The sequence below is a fragment of the Artibeus jamaicensis genome, unplaced genomic scaffold, assembly GCF_021234435.1.
Source record: "Artibeus jamaicensis isolate MK-2021 breed Jamaican fruit bat unplaced genomic scaffold, CSHL_Jam_final scaffold_474, whole genome shotgun sequence".
Taxonomy (NCBI): domain Eukaryota; kingdom Metazoa; phylum Chordata; class Mammalia; order Chiroptera; family Phyllostomidae; genus Artibeus; species Artibeus jamaicensis.
The window spans coordinates 6,997,556-7,011,470 of record NW_026522046.1 but is presented as its reverse complement, the minus strand read 5'-3'; the positions used below and the strand labels follow the sequence as shown (position 1 = coordinate 7,011,470).

General features: G+C 45.5%; 1 protein-coding gene across 8 annotated transcripts in view; it reads right to left on the bottom strand.

Moving 5' to 3' along the window:
* Window positions 1-13,915, bottom strand: part of MCF2L2 (MCF.2 cell line derived transforming sequence-like 2) — a 211,617-nt gene that overhangs the window by 168,925 nt on the left and 28,777 nt on the right. For 5 of the 8 annotated variants that reach the window (XR_008390153.1, XM_053657607.1, XM_053657605.1 and 2 more), the window contains exons 2-4: window positions 11,386-11,469; window positions 3,243-3,357; window positions 271-420 (exon numbers count right to left, since the gene is read on the bottom strand). Coding sequence is in view for 7 of the 8 variants with exons in the window: in XM_053657607.1 (XP_053513582.1) it covers window positions 271-420; window positions 3,243-3,357; window positions 11,386-11,469 (349 nt within the window). In the remaining variant the exon portion in view is untranslated. The remainder of the gene's footprint in view (window positions 1-270; window positions 421-3,242; window positions 3,358-11,385; window positions 11,470-13,915) is intronic. The other 3 variants (XM_053657610.1, XM_053657611.1, XM_053657608.1) reach the window with 1 other exon arrangement.

Here is a 13,915-nt window from a genome sequence, read left to right as displayed (position 1 = left end):
AAACATCTAGCACAAGGTGATTCAGAAAGACAAAAAGAAATTGCGAAAGTATATACTAAGCAAATGGAAAAAATAGTAAGGGGGTTCAGGCTCGATAGCAACACAGTAGAGTTCAAGTCATAAAGCATTAAACATACGAAGGAACACTTTTGAATGCTAAAAATCACAATTCACAATGGAGATATGATCGTTTAAAATATCTCTACTCCAAATAACCATAATAACCAACTTTTTAAGGCAGAAACTACAGGAGACAGAAATACACTTTACACAGGAGATTGCAACACGCCGCCTTCAGTGTGGGGCAGAGCAGACAACTCATCCCTGAGACTGTGTGTGCTGGGATCTACATCCTCATTACAGAGGATCCGTCTTCCTCCCACAAAAATGCTTCCTGCCGCAAGGCCACAAGGAAGACACCTGAAAATCAAAACACCTTCTATTAAACAACTCTTCAGTAAAAAAGGAATATAAAATGAAATTACAGCATTTCTAAAATTCAGGGATGATAAAAATACTACATATCAGAATTACTAAAACACATTTAAAGCAGGGATCAAGAGAAAATTCATAATCTTAAACATTTATAACAATAAAATGAAAAAGGAGAGTAAATATACTTTTTAACTCAAAAAGGACAAAAATTAAGAAAACTGAAAGCACAAGAAGGAAGCTATTTAAGATTAAGGCAGAATGGAATAAGGCAGGGAGGAGGAAGGCGGCAGGTCTGAGTAGTGTGTGACACTGGGCCCTGTCCAGGGTGTCCTGCCGCCCTTCTCGTCCACTGCGTCACTTCTCCCTGGTTCCATGTCACCGGCCCTCTGCTAACTGCCCATAGACATTTTGCAATCTGAGAAGGGCTCTGGTGCCCGGCAACCACTGTAACATTTAGGAAGATGCCAATTTCAATAAATAGGAACCTGAAATAGAAACTGGACAATCAGGTCAAATTCCCCTTTCATGCTAAAACCAAAGGGCGGGCCAGTGAGAGAATGTGAGCCAATGTGAAGAAGAAGAAAGGGGAATAACTGGCCGAGCAGGCACTCTTTGTCAAGGGAAAAACAGCACTTGAGGAAAGGAACATACTCCCAAGTTTACCAGCAGTTCTGCAAGGACCATAGAGCAGAACAAGGAAATCAGGCCCAAACAGGAGCCCCTTGTTTTGCCTTCCACATCTGTGAGATGAGGGTTTCCACCCCTCCACGCTTCTCTCAACTCTGGTTCAGATGACACTCAAGGTACGGTCGTCAGTGTGACTTGGAAAAAGTCTGCGAGCACAAGATGAAAGCCACCTGTTTCACTGACTGCTCACGACTGCGATTAGGGATTCCGTGAGATCACACAGTGAGATCAAACCAAGTGTAATGGGGCCGGGCACGTCCGCCCAGCTCCCTGCTCCCTGTCACCCTCGCTGCTCCCACAGAAGGAGAGGGTGAGAAACTGATGGGTGATTGTCTTGGATGCGACTGAGCCAAAGAGGGAGACCAAGTTCAACTCCCCATAACCCAGGAGGCCAATGCAGGAGCGAGAAAGGGGGTCTCCTCTCTGCCAGTGGCCCCCTGCTCACCCTATAAAAACACCTTTAGATTACAATAGATTATATCCAAACCAGATATTCTACCAACATTACTTCTTGAGAACCTATTATGTGTTGGGCACTGTGCTAGAGCTACAATTTTAGAAAAAAAGAAAAGACAAAAGGAAGCCCAGTGCAGCAGTACAGGCAGAAATCATTTCCATGTACTATGGTGTTTATAAGGGGCAAGCTTTGGGTTCTGCTAGAGTCGGGAGAGCAGAACTGTGGTCAGGGAAGGTTTTCTGGAAGCAAGGACACGGGGCTGAGGGCTCATGGATGTGTAGGAGTGAGCCAGGCCAAGAAGGGGCGGGAAGGTGCTCTTGCGGAGAGAACAGCAGGAACCCGTCCCCCAATCCAACGCAGCCCACACAGGGACGGGGGATGGGAGGAAAGCGGTGAAGTGGAAATCAAGAGCTGAAACGTGCAGAAGGGCACTAAAATATACCCATAACCTTCTCTCAGAAAGTAAGATGGGTGAAAAAACAAAACCAAACAGTTTTTTTTACTGTTGTTCGGTTACAGTTGTCCTGCCTGTTGTTCTGGTGCTCACGCGCACCCCACTGCCCCCCTTACAACCAGAGTCAACCCCCTCCACTGTCCCTGAGGATGAATCCTCTATTCACGCTCCTTGACCTGCCCCTTCCCCTTCTCTCCCCGGTATCCCTCTCCTCGCTCCCCTCTGGTCTCTGTCAGTTTGTTCTTTATTTCCATGGAGTGGCTTTGGTTGAAGCAAACTAAGCAACTTTCTAACCTCCGCAGGTGGGATCAGACTCCAGGTGGCCTTTCAGTAGCAAAGTTGGCGTTTACCTCTGAATCATCGTAGGTGGCAGATGAAAAGCAAGCACAACAATGCACACACACACACAGCTGTTGTGCAAATTCCTAACCACACCACACTTAAGTAAGAGGTGATATCATAAGCAGCACAAACCCACGGAGGGTGGGGCCGGTCTGCCCTGCTGGAGAGGACGCAGTGCTATCTAAGCAGTGAGTCTGGGCCCTCCTCCCCTCTGTCTCCGTCTGGGCCGTGCTTGCAGCCAACGTGAACTCTGTCCCACGCTCCATCCCTCGGAGACCTGGGTATCACTCCTTTGGTGTAAAGATGTGAGACATGGCCGCAGAGGGTGGAGGAGCCCCAAAACATCACTGCCATGGTCTCCACTTTAACATGGTTTTTATCCCTGGCCTTTCAGTTTCCTTGCTGTGTGCCTCAGTTTCTCCATCTCACAATGACAATGAGAAAGTCTGCCCTAAATTCCTTACTTAAAGGAAATAAATGACATAACTCTTAACATGACTAGAGTTCCTTGAGCAATGGCCATATGCCCCTGGCAGTGGGCCCCAGGAAACCCAAAGCAACTTAATCTAGAGCAATGAACCTGGAAGAACAAAGACAGCTTCGGCTGTTCCATCAATGTCATTCACTCAGCAATGTGTAGTGAGTACCTCCTCTGTGCACACTATGAACAGAACTGATGCTCAGTTCATCACTGCTTTCTAGTCTCCTTCTCCATCCCTGGTCTGTGACACATGAAACTGGCTGAGTTACATAATGCCAGGGTGAGCTGTGCTCCTGGAAGGTTCCATTTCCACCCCGACCTGCCAAGTGGGAAACGTGGACAAAGCCAGGGACTAAGAAGGCAGTAGAATGCTGTGTTCCGCTCACCTGGGGATGCTGGTCAGGTAGGTCACGACATTCAGAAAGTCCTCATCCGGGATGTGTCTGAACCCCACAAACTCGGGAAGAGTGATGATCGGGGCACCGTCTTTCCCTCGACCTCCTGCAAGGAAGGCGGGAGGTCGGGATGTTAGCGCACGGTCTGGACATCGCGCCTGTGCAGGTGAAGGACTCGGACTAGTAGCAAGTCAGGAGACGTGTATTATTGGCCTCCCCCTTTTCTAGCTATTTCAAGTAGAATGTGAAAAGGTGGACACTGAACTGCTTTGAACAAATCTCTTCTCCTTCATGCTTGCTCAGTGGTGTTGTAAGAATTTGATTCTGGAATCCTTTGAAGATAGTCACCATATTAAAGGTAATATTTTAAAAATTATTTTAGCATAGCTGGAATGGTAAAGAATGCCAACACAAATACATAATATTTCTCTTCATTTTTGTAGTCACTAAATTAAAAAGCTAAAATGGTAGTGAAGAGTTACCTCCAAAATCAATCTGATTCAAGGTTCAAGACAACTGTAGTTATCTAAGAATGAAATTTTAAGAATTGCTTTTTCTTCCCATTTACATGTATTTATTTTTTCAAACAGTTACTAAGTTGTTAGGACTTGTAGACTTATTAAGTTGTTTTACATGTTTGGTTTTGCTTTGGCCAAGAAGGGATATAATAAAATCACCGAGATGCTGCGAAGGCACGGAGAACTGGCCCTAAATCTACACGGGCCTGTGCCCCAGCCAAAGGGGAGCCAGCGGGGGGGGGGGGGGCGCAGCTGGAGCACCGTGGGCGCCCTCCAGGTGCCTGCAGGGAGGGCGCTGCATGAGGAGGAGCCGCGGCTCCCCAGTGAAGCCAAGGGGTACAAATGATGACGTGCACTTCACGTAACCAGTAGAAGAGGCACCGGTGCAGGGCGTGGTTGGTGAGCGTTGTGTGAGTCAGGTGGGCACGGGAATCCAGGGTGAAATTCCAGAACCAGGGAGGCTCAGAGAGGCAAAGGTGAGCAGTCTCCACGGCGGCACCACCATCACATCCCCCGGTTCTGCTGCTCTGAGTCCACGCCTGCTCGGCATCTTCTGCCGACGCTCTTAACTCTCCGTGTAACTTTGTTTCAAGGGAGAGGAGGTGTCCTTCACGAACATGACTATTTGTATCGCGTAAAGAGAAAGTCAGCCTGTGGTTTTTCTACCTAAGTCTCTTCCGAGTGTTGCAGTGTGAGACTGGGCTCTCTGAGGCCAATCGCTCAGGCATGCAAACCCTCCGGGGTTTCTCTGGGTGACCAGTCCTGCTTCTCCAGGAAGTCCCTCTTTATTAATCCTGTGTGCTCATTTTAAAGTTTAAACAAGGATGCCAAGCTCTGACAAGAGATGGAGCTACCTGTGTGTGGTGACTGAAAACGACTTAGATCAGGACATTACCAGCAGCTTTCACCTCACATCCTGCCTCTTTTCAGTTTCACAACCGTAAGAAGTTTCAGAAACCTAAATTAAGAGAATTTGCATCTCTAGCAAGGCTAAATTTAGATGTGTGATAACACTATTAATTGTATAACCAATATTTGCCAAGAGAATAGCTAAAACATTTCAGGGAGCCTAAAATATTCCTTAAGATGTGATTCACCATTTAATTATTTCACCTTTTATCGTTAATTATAAAGTAAAGCTCTTCACACCTAAATGGAGAAAGGTAGGTGGAGTTTTCTAGCATCTCGGTTAACACCAACACTGAACACCTGAGAGCAGAGAGCCCCGCCCCCTTGCTCCCCAGGTTAACCGAGGACACCTCCTGTGTTACTCGTCTTAGGAGGCAGAAGCCCTGAAGAAGCCAGGCCGACCTCACACAGCTGTTGACAAGCCACAACAAGGCATGCAGTGCCCCCTTGTGAGGAAATGTGGAAGTGCAAAGGGAAGAAAGCTCGAAGTTAAGTTCCCATTCAAGGAGGATAAAATCACACGACTGGTAGCTGAGTAAAATGGCTACTTAAATAAAATAAACTTCACTTCTCCTAGTATAATGTTCACCTGTTCATTAAATGGCATGAAGACTTCATCACACAGAGGAGAATTTGGAATGCGGGGAAATCGCATAGGAAGATGGCGAAGATCAGCAGCAGAAGAGAGGGAGGCCGTTGCTGCTGTTTGCCGTCTAGGTTCTACTTTCCGCCTCTCCTCTGCCGCCGAGCTGGTTCCAACCGCAGGAAACCGGCAGCCCCGCTCCCTGGGAGGCGCCTTGGAAATCCCAGGGCCTAGGAGAAATAATCTGCCCTACGGAACAAAGAGTTGTCTCACACCCTATGTGATTTTCTAATGTCTTACTAGAAACTCAATACAGTGAAAAATCCATTCATAGTGACCTGATCCTAGACTCTAACCCTGCTTTACACATAATCACAAAAGTTTTTGTATTTTTCTAATTTTATTGAGATATGATTGCCTTACAACACTGCAATTTGATGTGTGTATATATTACAAAATGATCACCACAATAAGTTTAGTTAACATCCATTACCTCAGACACTTTTTTTTCTTGTGGTGAGAACTTTAAGGTCTCCCTTTTTAGTAATACTCGACTACTCAATAATTGTTCACTATAGTCACCATTTTGTACGTCACATCTCCAGAAGTTACTTTCGACAGGAAGTTTGTATCTTTTAACAATCTTTACCCATTTCCCTCACCGCCCACCCCCACCTCTGGCAACCACCCATCTGTTCTCTGTTTCTCTGCATTCTTTTTTTTTAATTTTAGATTTCACATATATATATACACGAGAGATCATAAGGCATTTGTCTTTCTCTGCCTGACTTATTAGTATAATGCTCCCAAGGTCCACCCATGTTGTCACAAATCATAAAATATTCTTAAACAGTTTTAATATATACTAATTTTCCAGGAATGCAACTGTCCTACAAACTGAGGGAAGATGATACTTTATTTTGTTCAGAACTCCATCAACAATTGTTTACTATTCTGGAAAATCTCTACGGTCAGGCCCTGCAGGGCATCTGATTGCGTGGACCAGCCCTGGCATTTGCCGGTCACATTCATGGCTCCCCACACACAGGGGCAGGCACCTAGCCGTCTGTCGCATGATTTTTTATTAGCATAGCTAGAAATATTTATTTAAGTATACATATATTTAAGTACGTGCTATTTTACTATGCTTACTTTCCTTTTATTTCTCCTTTACATGGCAGTTCTCCTTTACATTTCTTTTTTTAAAAATCTAGAGTGTATGAGTAAGTAAGAGGCTGGCTGTTCACTCTGGGGCCCCACAGCTCACTGCGTTTCCCAGCTTCCCCCACTGCGAATGCATTCAGGCACCTGAGCCAGGTCCAAGCCAGTGGAGCGAGGTGTGTGCTGCTGCTGAGCAGAGGCTTTGAGGTGCTCACTTGCCCTGTCTGCTCTCTGGATGCAGATGAAAAGAAGGTCGTTAAATGGAAAATAGTAATAACAGCCACGAAGTAAACGGAGCCTGCACTGTGAACCTTCAACTCGAAGAAGAATCATCTGCTGCCCAGAAACATCCGCGCTAGACTGTTCCAAGAGTCCGAACTAAATTTCTATTGTGTTTGTTTGAGCCACTATCCACCCTGAAGTCTATTTGTTACCGATTAGGGTGCCTATAAATTTCATTTAAGGATGGTGAGGGGCAAAACAAATCATCTGGTATAAAGAGCAGGCATTTGGTCCAACACGTTGGCAACCATTTCTGTGGCCTGTACTGCCCAACACAACAGCCAGGAGACGGATGTGACTGCGGAGCATCTGAAAGGTGACCAGTGCGAAGTGAGGTGTGCTGCGAGTGTGAAACGCAAACCAGGTTTCCGAACCCTAGTGCAAAAAAGGGTTGAGTAGCTCATTAATAATTTTGAATATTAATGACATGTTGAATCATATTTTACATATATTGGGTAAAATAAAATATATTATTAAAGTTAATTTCATGGGGTTTTTTTTTGCTTTTTAGTATGGTTATTACAAGATTAAAAGTACATATGGGGGTCACATTATATTTCTATGAAACAACGCTGCTCTAGACCTCCTTGCGTTGGTTCTCGTCTCCCGGGTGCCAAGTTACTGCTCCATCTCAGACTTAGGGTACGAGTTTTGGCCCTGCTCACCTCCCTGTGAGAACGTCCCACTTGCCCCACACTCGGCCTCGCCCTGGGCTCCACTGGTCCGCCTCCGAGGGAGATGCTGGGGACTTCACGACTCTGAGTGTTTTTATGCCTTCATTATTGATTATTTCTAAGAGGAATAAAGGTGTTATAGGGCAGGCAGTGGGAAATCCAGACAATAATTCAGGGGGTGGGAGCAGGTAAATAACCACTAAAAGACAAATAAATAAAAAGATCCTGGCCGGGGTGGCTTAGTTGCTTGGAGCATTGTCCCATAGACCAAAGGGTTGCAGGTTCGATTCTTGGTCAGGGCGCATGCCTGGGTTGTGCGTTCAGTCCCCCCTTGGGGCACCTGCAGGAGGATGATTAATCAATGTTTCTCTCTCACATCTCTCTCTCTCTCTCTCTCTCTCTCTCTCTCTCTCTCTCTCTCTCTCTTTCTCCCTCTCCCTCTTTTCTTCCCTCCCTCTAAAAGCAATGAAAAAGTGTCCTTGGGTGAGGATTTAAAAAAAGAGGACAATTCCCCCTAATTAAAAATCCTTCATTACAGCAAACACTGATAAATGGCTAATGTACTCCCTACCTCTTCTTCCCTGACCACCATCTACACAGTGGCCAAAAAACTAGATGTTTGCTTTCATGGACTCCCTCTCTGCTAGGAATGGCTCCATGATATAAGCCAGGAGCTTCTGGGAACTTTGCTTTTCTGTCAGAAGGAGCAGAAGCCAGCATTGCTCCTTTCCCTTCTTTCTGCTATGGACACAGACTTGATGCCCGGAGCTGCAGCAGCCATTTTAGAATCAGGACTTCAAAAACAAAAGAAACATCAACAGAATCACTAAGATGCCAGCCTTAATGTTATTGGGCCACTGATTCAATACTAAATGTATTCCTCCAGATCTCCTGTTATATGGTTTAAGGAACAAACCAACAAGTCTTATATGCTAAGTTCTCTTGTAGCCAGATACCCTTCTAGGCACTTGCCTTAAAACAACCCACTTTACAGGTGAGACACCCAAGGTTCAGAGCTGTGTTAGTGGGTGAACCCAGGAGTGTCTGAATACAAAGCCTAGTGTTCCCACCACACTCACCTGCTTATATTCTCCTGTCTCCTAGCTAAACCCTGAACTTAGAAATATGTCATAGTTGCAGGGAACATCAGGTTGTCTTCCAAGGTCAGAGACTCCAGAGGCCCCAGCCCTGGTCACTATCCAATTCCTGCTGGTGGCTTCTCCACCCAGAGGCTTCAAACCACCTGGCCACCAATCTGGGCCAGGCATCATGCGAAGAGCCGTGCTCTCCCGCCAGCCGGAGGAGCACACTCCCACAGCGCAGCGGGCGGAGCAACTGGGGCCTCGGTGAGAAAAAGGCTCCGTTCTGTCCTCTCAGTATTCCTGGCTGATGGGACCCCTGGCTCTTTCCAGAGCTCAGTGGAGTCTGTAGGAAAAACATGCGGCTGGAATATCTTCATCCTCCTTGCCCAAATCAGGAAATGGCAAACCGCTGTGACCCTGCACAGAGGCCACAGCTGGCCCTCCACAGTGATGGGAAAAGAACTAATCATAGAAATTTCTTTTGCACACCCGCTATTACACAGACACCCACAGCAGCCTTGTTATTGACATCTGCTGCCTCTGCCAGACAAAGACGGATGGTTAAAGGCGAAAGCAGACCTAATTCCAAAAAAGTGTTGACCTGGAACCCCATCGGCATTGACCGGCTGCTGATGGTCTAACGTGCTTGCTGAGCTGCAAATGCCACCACTGCTAATCCATGCTCCTTTCTCATAAGAAGGGCAATCGGATGACAAAAGAAGCTCAGAAATGGAAGGGCTGTCGTTGACAGTCGAAGAGCCTTTGCCAAAACAGAGGTGTCCTCTCGGTCCAGTGCGTGTTCTCACAGTTCTGTGTTCTACATTAAAAAGTGAAGATTAACTCTTTTTCCGACCTAACTGTGGCATAACGCACACATTCACTGTGAGCATGGCTTCGGTTAATTATAAAAACTGCATCATACTAAACATTATTATCTTAATGTAACCCTAAAAGAAACATGGTATGGGATTAGAATACATCATGAAAAAATATCCAACCTTTATTTGGAAGTTACAGTATTAAGCATTTTTCCTACCTTATGTCAGTTAATTCACAGAATTTCAATGACTCCATTGATTATTCAAAAGAGGGAAGAGGCTTAGAGAAGTAAATTGCCCAAGGTGAACCAGAATCTAAATCCTCATTAAGGCTTGTTATGTTAGCAGGTTACCTTTCCCCTATTCTGCCTCTAAGAAATGAGAAAAGGGGGCTTCTCTCCTGCATCTCAGCCACCAGCATGCTGTCCAGACTGAGGAAGACCCGGAAACTTTGGGGCCAGGTGAGCTTGGCCATGGCCGCACGGGCAAAGCACAGGCAGCACCTGGGAGGCCAAGGTAGTGCTGGTGGCTGTGTCAGCACAGGATGGACTTCGACCAACACCGCCCACATCTGGGGCATGACCGCTTAAAGAAGAGCCGGCGCTTCTGCCCCAGTCGACCTTGATAAACTGTGCACCTGGCGACCACAAAGCCCTGGGGAAGGGACACTCCCAAAGCAGCCTGTCATCATGAAGGCCACGTTCTTCAGTAGAAGATCAGAGGAGAAGATTAGGAGCATTGGGGGGCCTGTGTGCTGACAGCTGGAAGTCACTCAGAAGGGAATTCATTAAATCATCTCAAGTGGGAAGGAAGGAAGGAAGGAAGGAAGGAAGGGAGGGAGGGAGGGAGGGAGGGAGGGGGAGAGAGAAAAAGAGAGAAAGGAAGAAAGAAAGAAAGAAAGAAAGAAAGAAAGAAAGAAAGAAAGAAAGAAAGAAAGAAAGAAAGAAAGAAAGAAAGAAAGAAAGAAAGAAAGAAAGAAAAGGAAGAAACACCTCAATGATACTCAAAAGAGATCACTTTCTATCATTAAATGTATAACCAATCAGTTGCTGGATTCCTTGCCCAGATGAGCCAACGTGTAGTTATATACTCGCTACGTGCTCACTGCATAATGATACACTCATACACTGAGGCATCAGAGTTTGGTGTAAGGCTGTAGGAATCCACCCGGCCCCAGCCCATCACCCATTCTAGCACTTTGGTTGCAGGGCCTTCTGCAGGGTAGAGCCACCATAGCAGTTGCTAGAAACCCAGAGACAGTTCCGGTCCTGCCTTTCTTCCGCACAACCCTAGCCTCACTGTGGGAAGCCACGAGACTGCTCCTTCAGCAGGATGGTTCGGCACTCCCTCCAGGGCCAAGACCAGGGTGCCTGGAGCGGGGGGGGGGGAGAACAGGGAATCCATTGGCCTCATGGGACAGACCAGGAGGACTTGGGTAATTTTGAACCGAGCACCTATTATGTTTCAGTCTCTGTTCTAAGCACTGGCAGTGCAGGCAGGAATAAGAAAACTGAGGACCCTGAACCTATGCCGCTCCCAGTGGCTTAAATGATCAGTGGCCAATGTGGAGGAAAAACCAGAGAATCCCCCCATGTCCTGGATTGTACAAGACATCCCCATCTAGGACACAACTCCGGGACAGGAGAGGCACCTGAATGACAAGTCAACTGATGTCAGTAGTTATTTCTTTTTTCTTCCTCAAAACCTTTTCAGCCCTGTTCTTCAACAAACTCAAAAAACTGTACTCCCTTAAGAAACATCAAATTTCCCCCAACAGCAAATGGAATGACATCTCTGAGATCCCACCCTTCTTCAGCAACATGGTCCTTGGTGCATTCCAGGCCAGGTGAGCCTTAAAGCTCAGGTCCCCAACCGCCCTCCTCCCCGTCCCACCTGAGGCCTGCAACCTGCCCCCCCTCCACCCCACACCACAGTCGGAGGAAAAATTGTCTTCCATAAAACCGGTCCCTGGTACCAAAAAGGTTGGGCACCACTGCCTTAACAGATGTTGAAATTTGAGTGTAATGTTCACCAAGATTCAAGAGGCCAGGCCCTCCAAGCAGAGCCCCCAACAAAATCTAGAAGTACAAATGAACTAGCCCCTTACCTGAAAGAATGGCAAACTGTCTGTGAAGTGGTTCAATTATATCCACTGCCAACAAGGGCCTGATCTCCTGCTGCATAATTTCATCTGCATAAATGAAATACAAATGAGGTTAAATCCTTGCAGATTACAGAGAGAAATTAAAAGGGAGGGAAGCTCTACCACCAGGGAAATGTGGGACTTATCGAGATATGGTTACGAACACTTCTCTTGAGGACTCGATTCCTGAGATGCATATGTGGATCTGGGCATTAAGTGGGTTGAAGTTCATACGCATGAGCACAGGAGCACATTTCTAGAGCTTCTCCCCAGGTTTGGGGAGAGGTCTGTGCCAGCTCTGGGCCTTGAAGCTGAAGCTCCAGTAGCCTCACAGTAAACCTGCTAGGATGGTCTCACTACCCAGCGAGATCCTTAGGTCTCTGCTTACTCCTTTGGGTCTGCGGAAGGGCATTTTAAACACAAACAACTTCAGTTACCAGAGTTCATCTCAAGATGGGTCATAAAATCCATCTAGATTAATGAGGTTCTTTGATTTTCCTTCCTTCTTCACCTCCTGCAATGCTTCGAGGGGCTTTTCCCACTGCCAAGCATGTGTAAGGAGGCACTTCTTCATTTTGCCATTTAAAGATGCTCCTTACTGAATCACAGCTTACAGGTTTCCAAGGCAGACAATCAAAACTTTCAAGCACAGATCTACAAATGTCCTCTAGCCCTATGATTTGCATTGGATCCGGCCAGGGACAGAGGACTAGCAAGAGGGGAAGACTAAGTGGTCCCTCAGCCTGGGCTGGGAAGAGGAAGCCATTCTCATCCTCTCTCTGCCTGAGATATTACTATCCTCATTTAACCATTCCACAGGGAATCTCAAAAAATGAACTGGCTATTATTTCTACTACAGTTAAACATCTGGTTAGATTAAGGCACAAACCAGTAGCCTGTTCCCTAACACTAAACAGCAATCACCTATTAATTCAGGAGGGAGCCAGGATGATATTACCATATTCTAATGTTGACCAATCACAGGTTATGTTTGGGAAGCACCTCCCAGAGCCTTGGTTTCTACTTCTCAGCTTCAGTGTGAAGGTTAAAGGAGATGAGGTACACGGAGATGTACACAGTAGGTACCAGGTAAGTGCTGGCTACGTCCATTGCTCTGGACGGTTCTTTCCCATATCTGCTTTCTGAAAGTCATATAAGGAATTGGGAAAGTGTCAGTTAAAAACCCAAGACATTTCCAAAATAAATTCCACCATTTTTTTTTCTGGAGGAAAGGGGTACACTCAGGCCAGAGCTCCTTCATCCCAATACTCTTTCTGGATCCACTAAAAATTCAAGGAGCTCCTGTATTACTATTACTTTTGTGGGTGCAATGATGGCACTGTTGTTATATTTTACAAAAAGATGGGGCCTTCTCTTTTTGATATGCAAAGTTAATTATTTAACAGTAAAATTATATGAAGTCTGAGACCTGCTTAAAAATACACCCTCACTCTTCTCTGCCAAATTTGTGCTGGGGGCGGGGGCGGAGAGGAAACCAGACTGACAGAGTGTGGATAATTGTTGAAGCTGGTTGATGGGCCCATGGGGGTTATTATGCAATTCTTTCACATGGTTCAAATACAATTAAAGTATTACAGCAACATAAAGAATTTCAGCACAAGCAGGGGTTATCTGTAGCTAAAGAGTTTTTCAGAAAACAATCTTCCAGTGGTATACTCAAAAATAGAGCTGGATTACTATTTTTTCATACATGATGGAACATATTTAAGAAACAATGAACCTGCCCTGACCAGTGTAGCTCAGTTGGTTGGTCATCACCCCACAAAGCAAACTGTTGCCAGTTCAATTCCTGGTCAAGGCACATTCCTGGATTGCAGACCTGGTCCCGGTCCAGGCTACTGATCGATGTTTCCCTAACACATCGATGCTTCTCTTCCTCTTTTTTTTCCTCCCTTTCCCACTCTCCAAGAATAAGTAAGTAAAATCTTAAAAAAAAAGACAATGACCCCAGAGAAAAACCAAGATCACAGATACAATTCATTATTATACCTCAATATTTGAAGTGTGCTTTAAATTAAACATTTTAAAGAGGTAAGATGTGAAAGGGAAAACAGAATTGAGTAAGTCAACCATCCTTTGCCTCATCTCATTTTTAATTTATTTTTATTTATATTAAAATAGTTAGTGTACATTATTATACTTAATAATTTCTACTGTATAGTTTCAAGTATACAAGATAGTTATCCAATACTACTACACCTAACAAAGTCATCACCATGCTAAGTCTAGTAACCATCTGTCAGGCTTATTGCAAAATTATCAACTACACCCCCTATGCTGTGCATGTCCATCTCATTTTTATCCCCTCCCCTTTGGCAACTATCATCTTGTTCTCTGTATCTAAGATTCTGTTTCACTTTGATTTGGTTTATTCATTTATTTGGGGTATTTTTTAGATTCCACATTGAGGTGCATTCATACCTCTGTTTTTTTTTCTCTCTGGCTTACTTCACTGTGCATAATACTCTCTAGG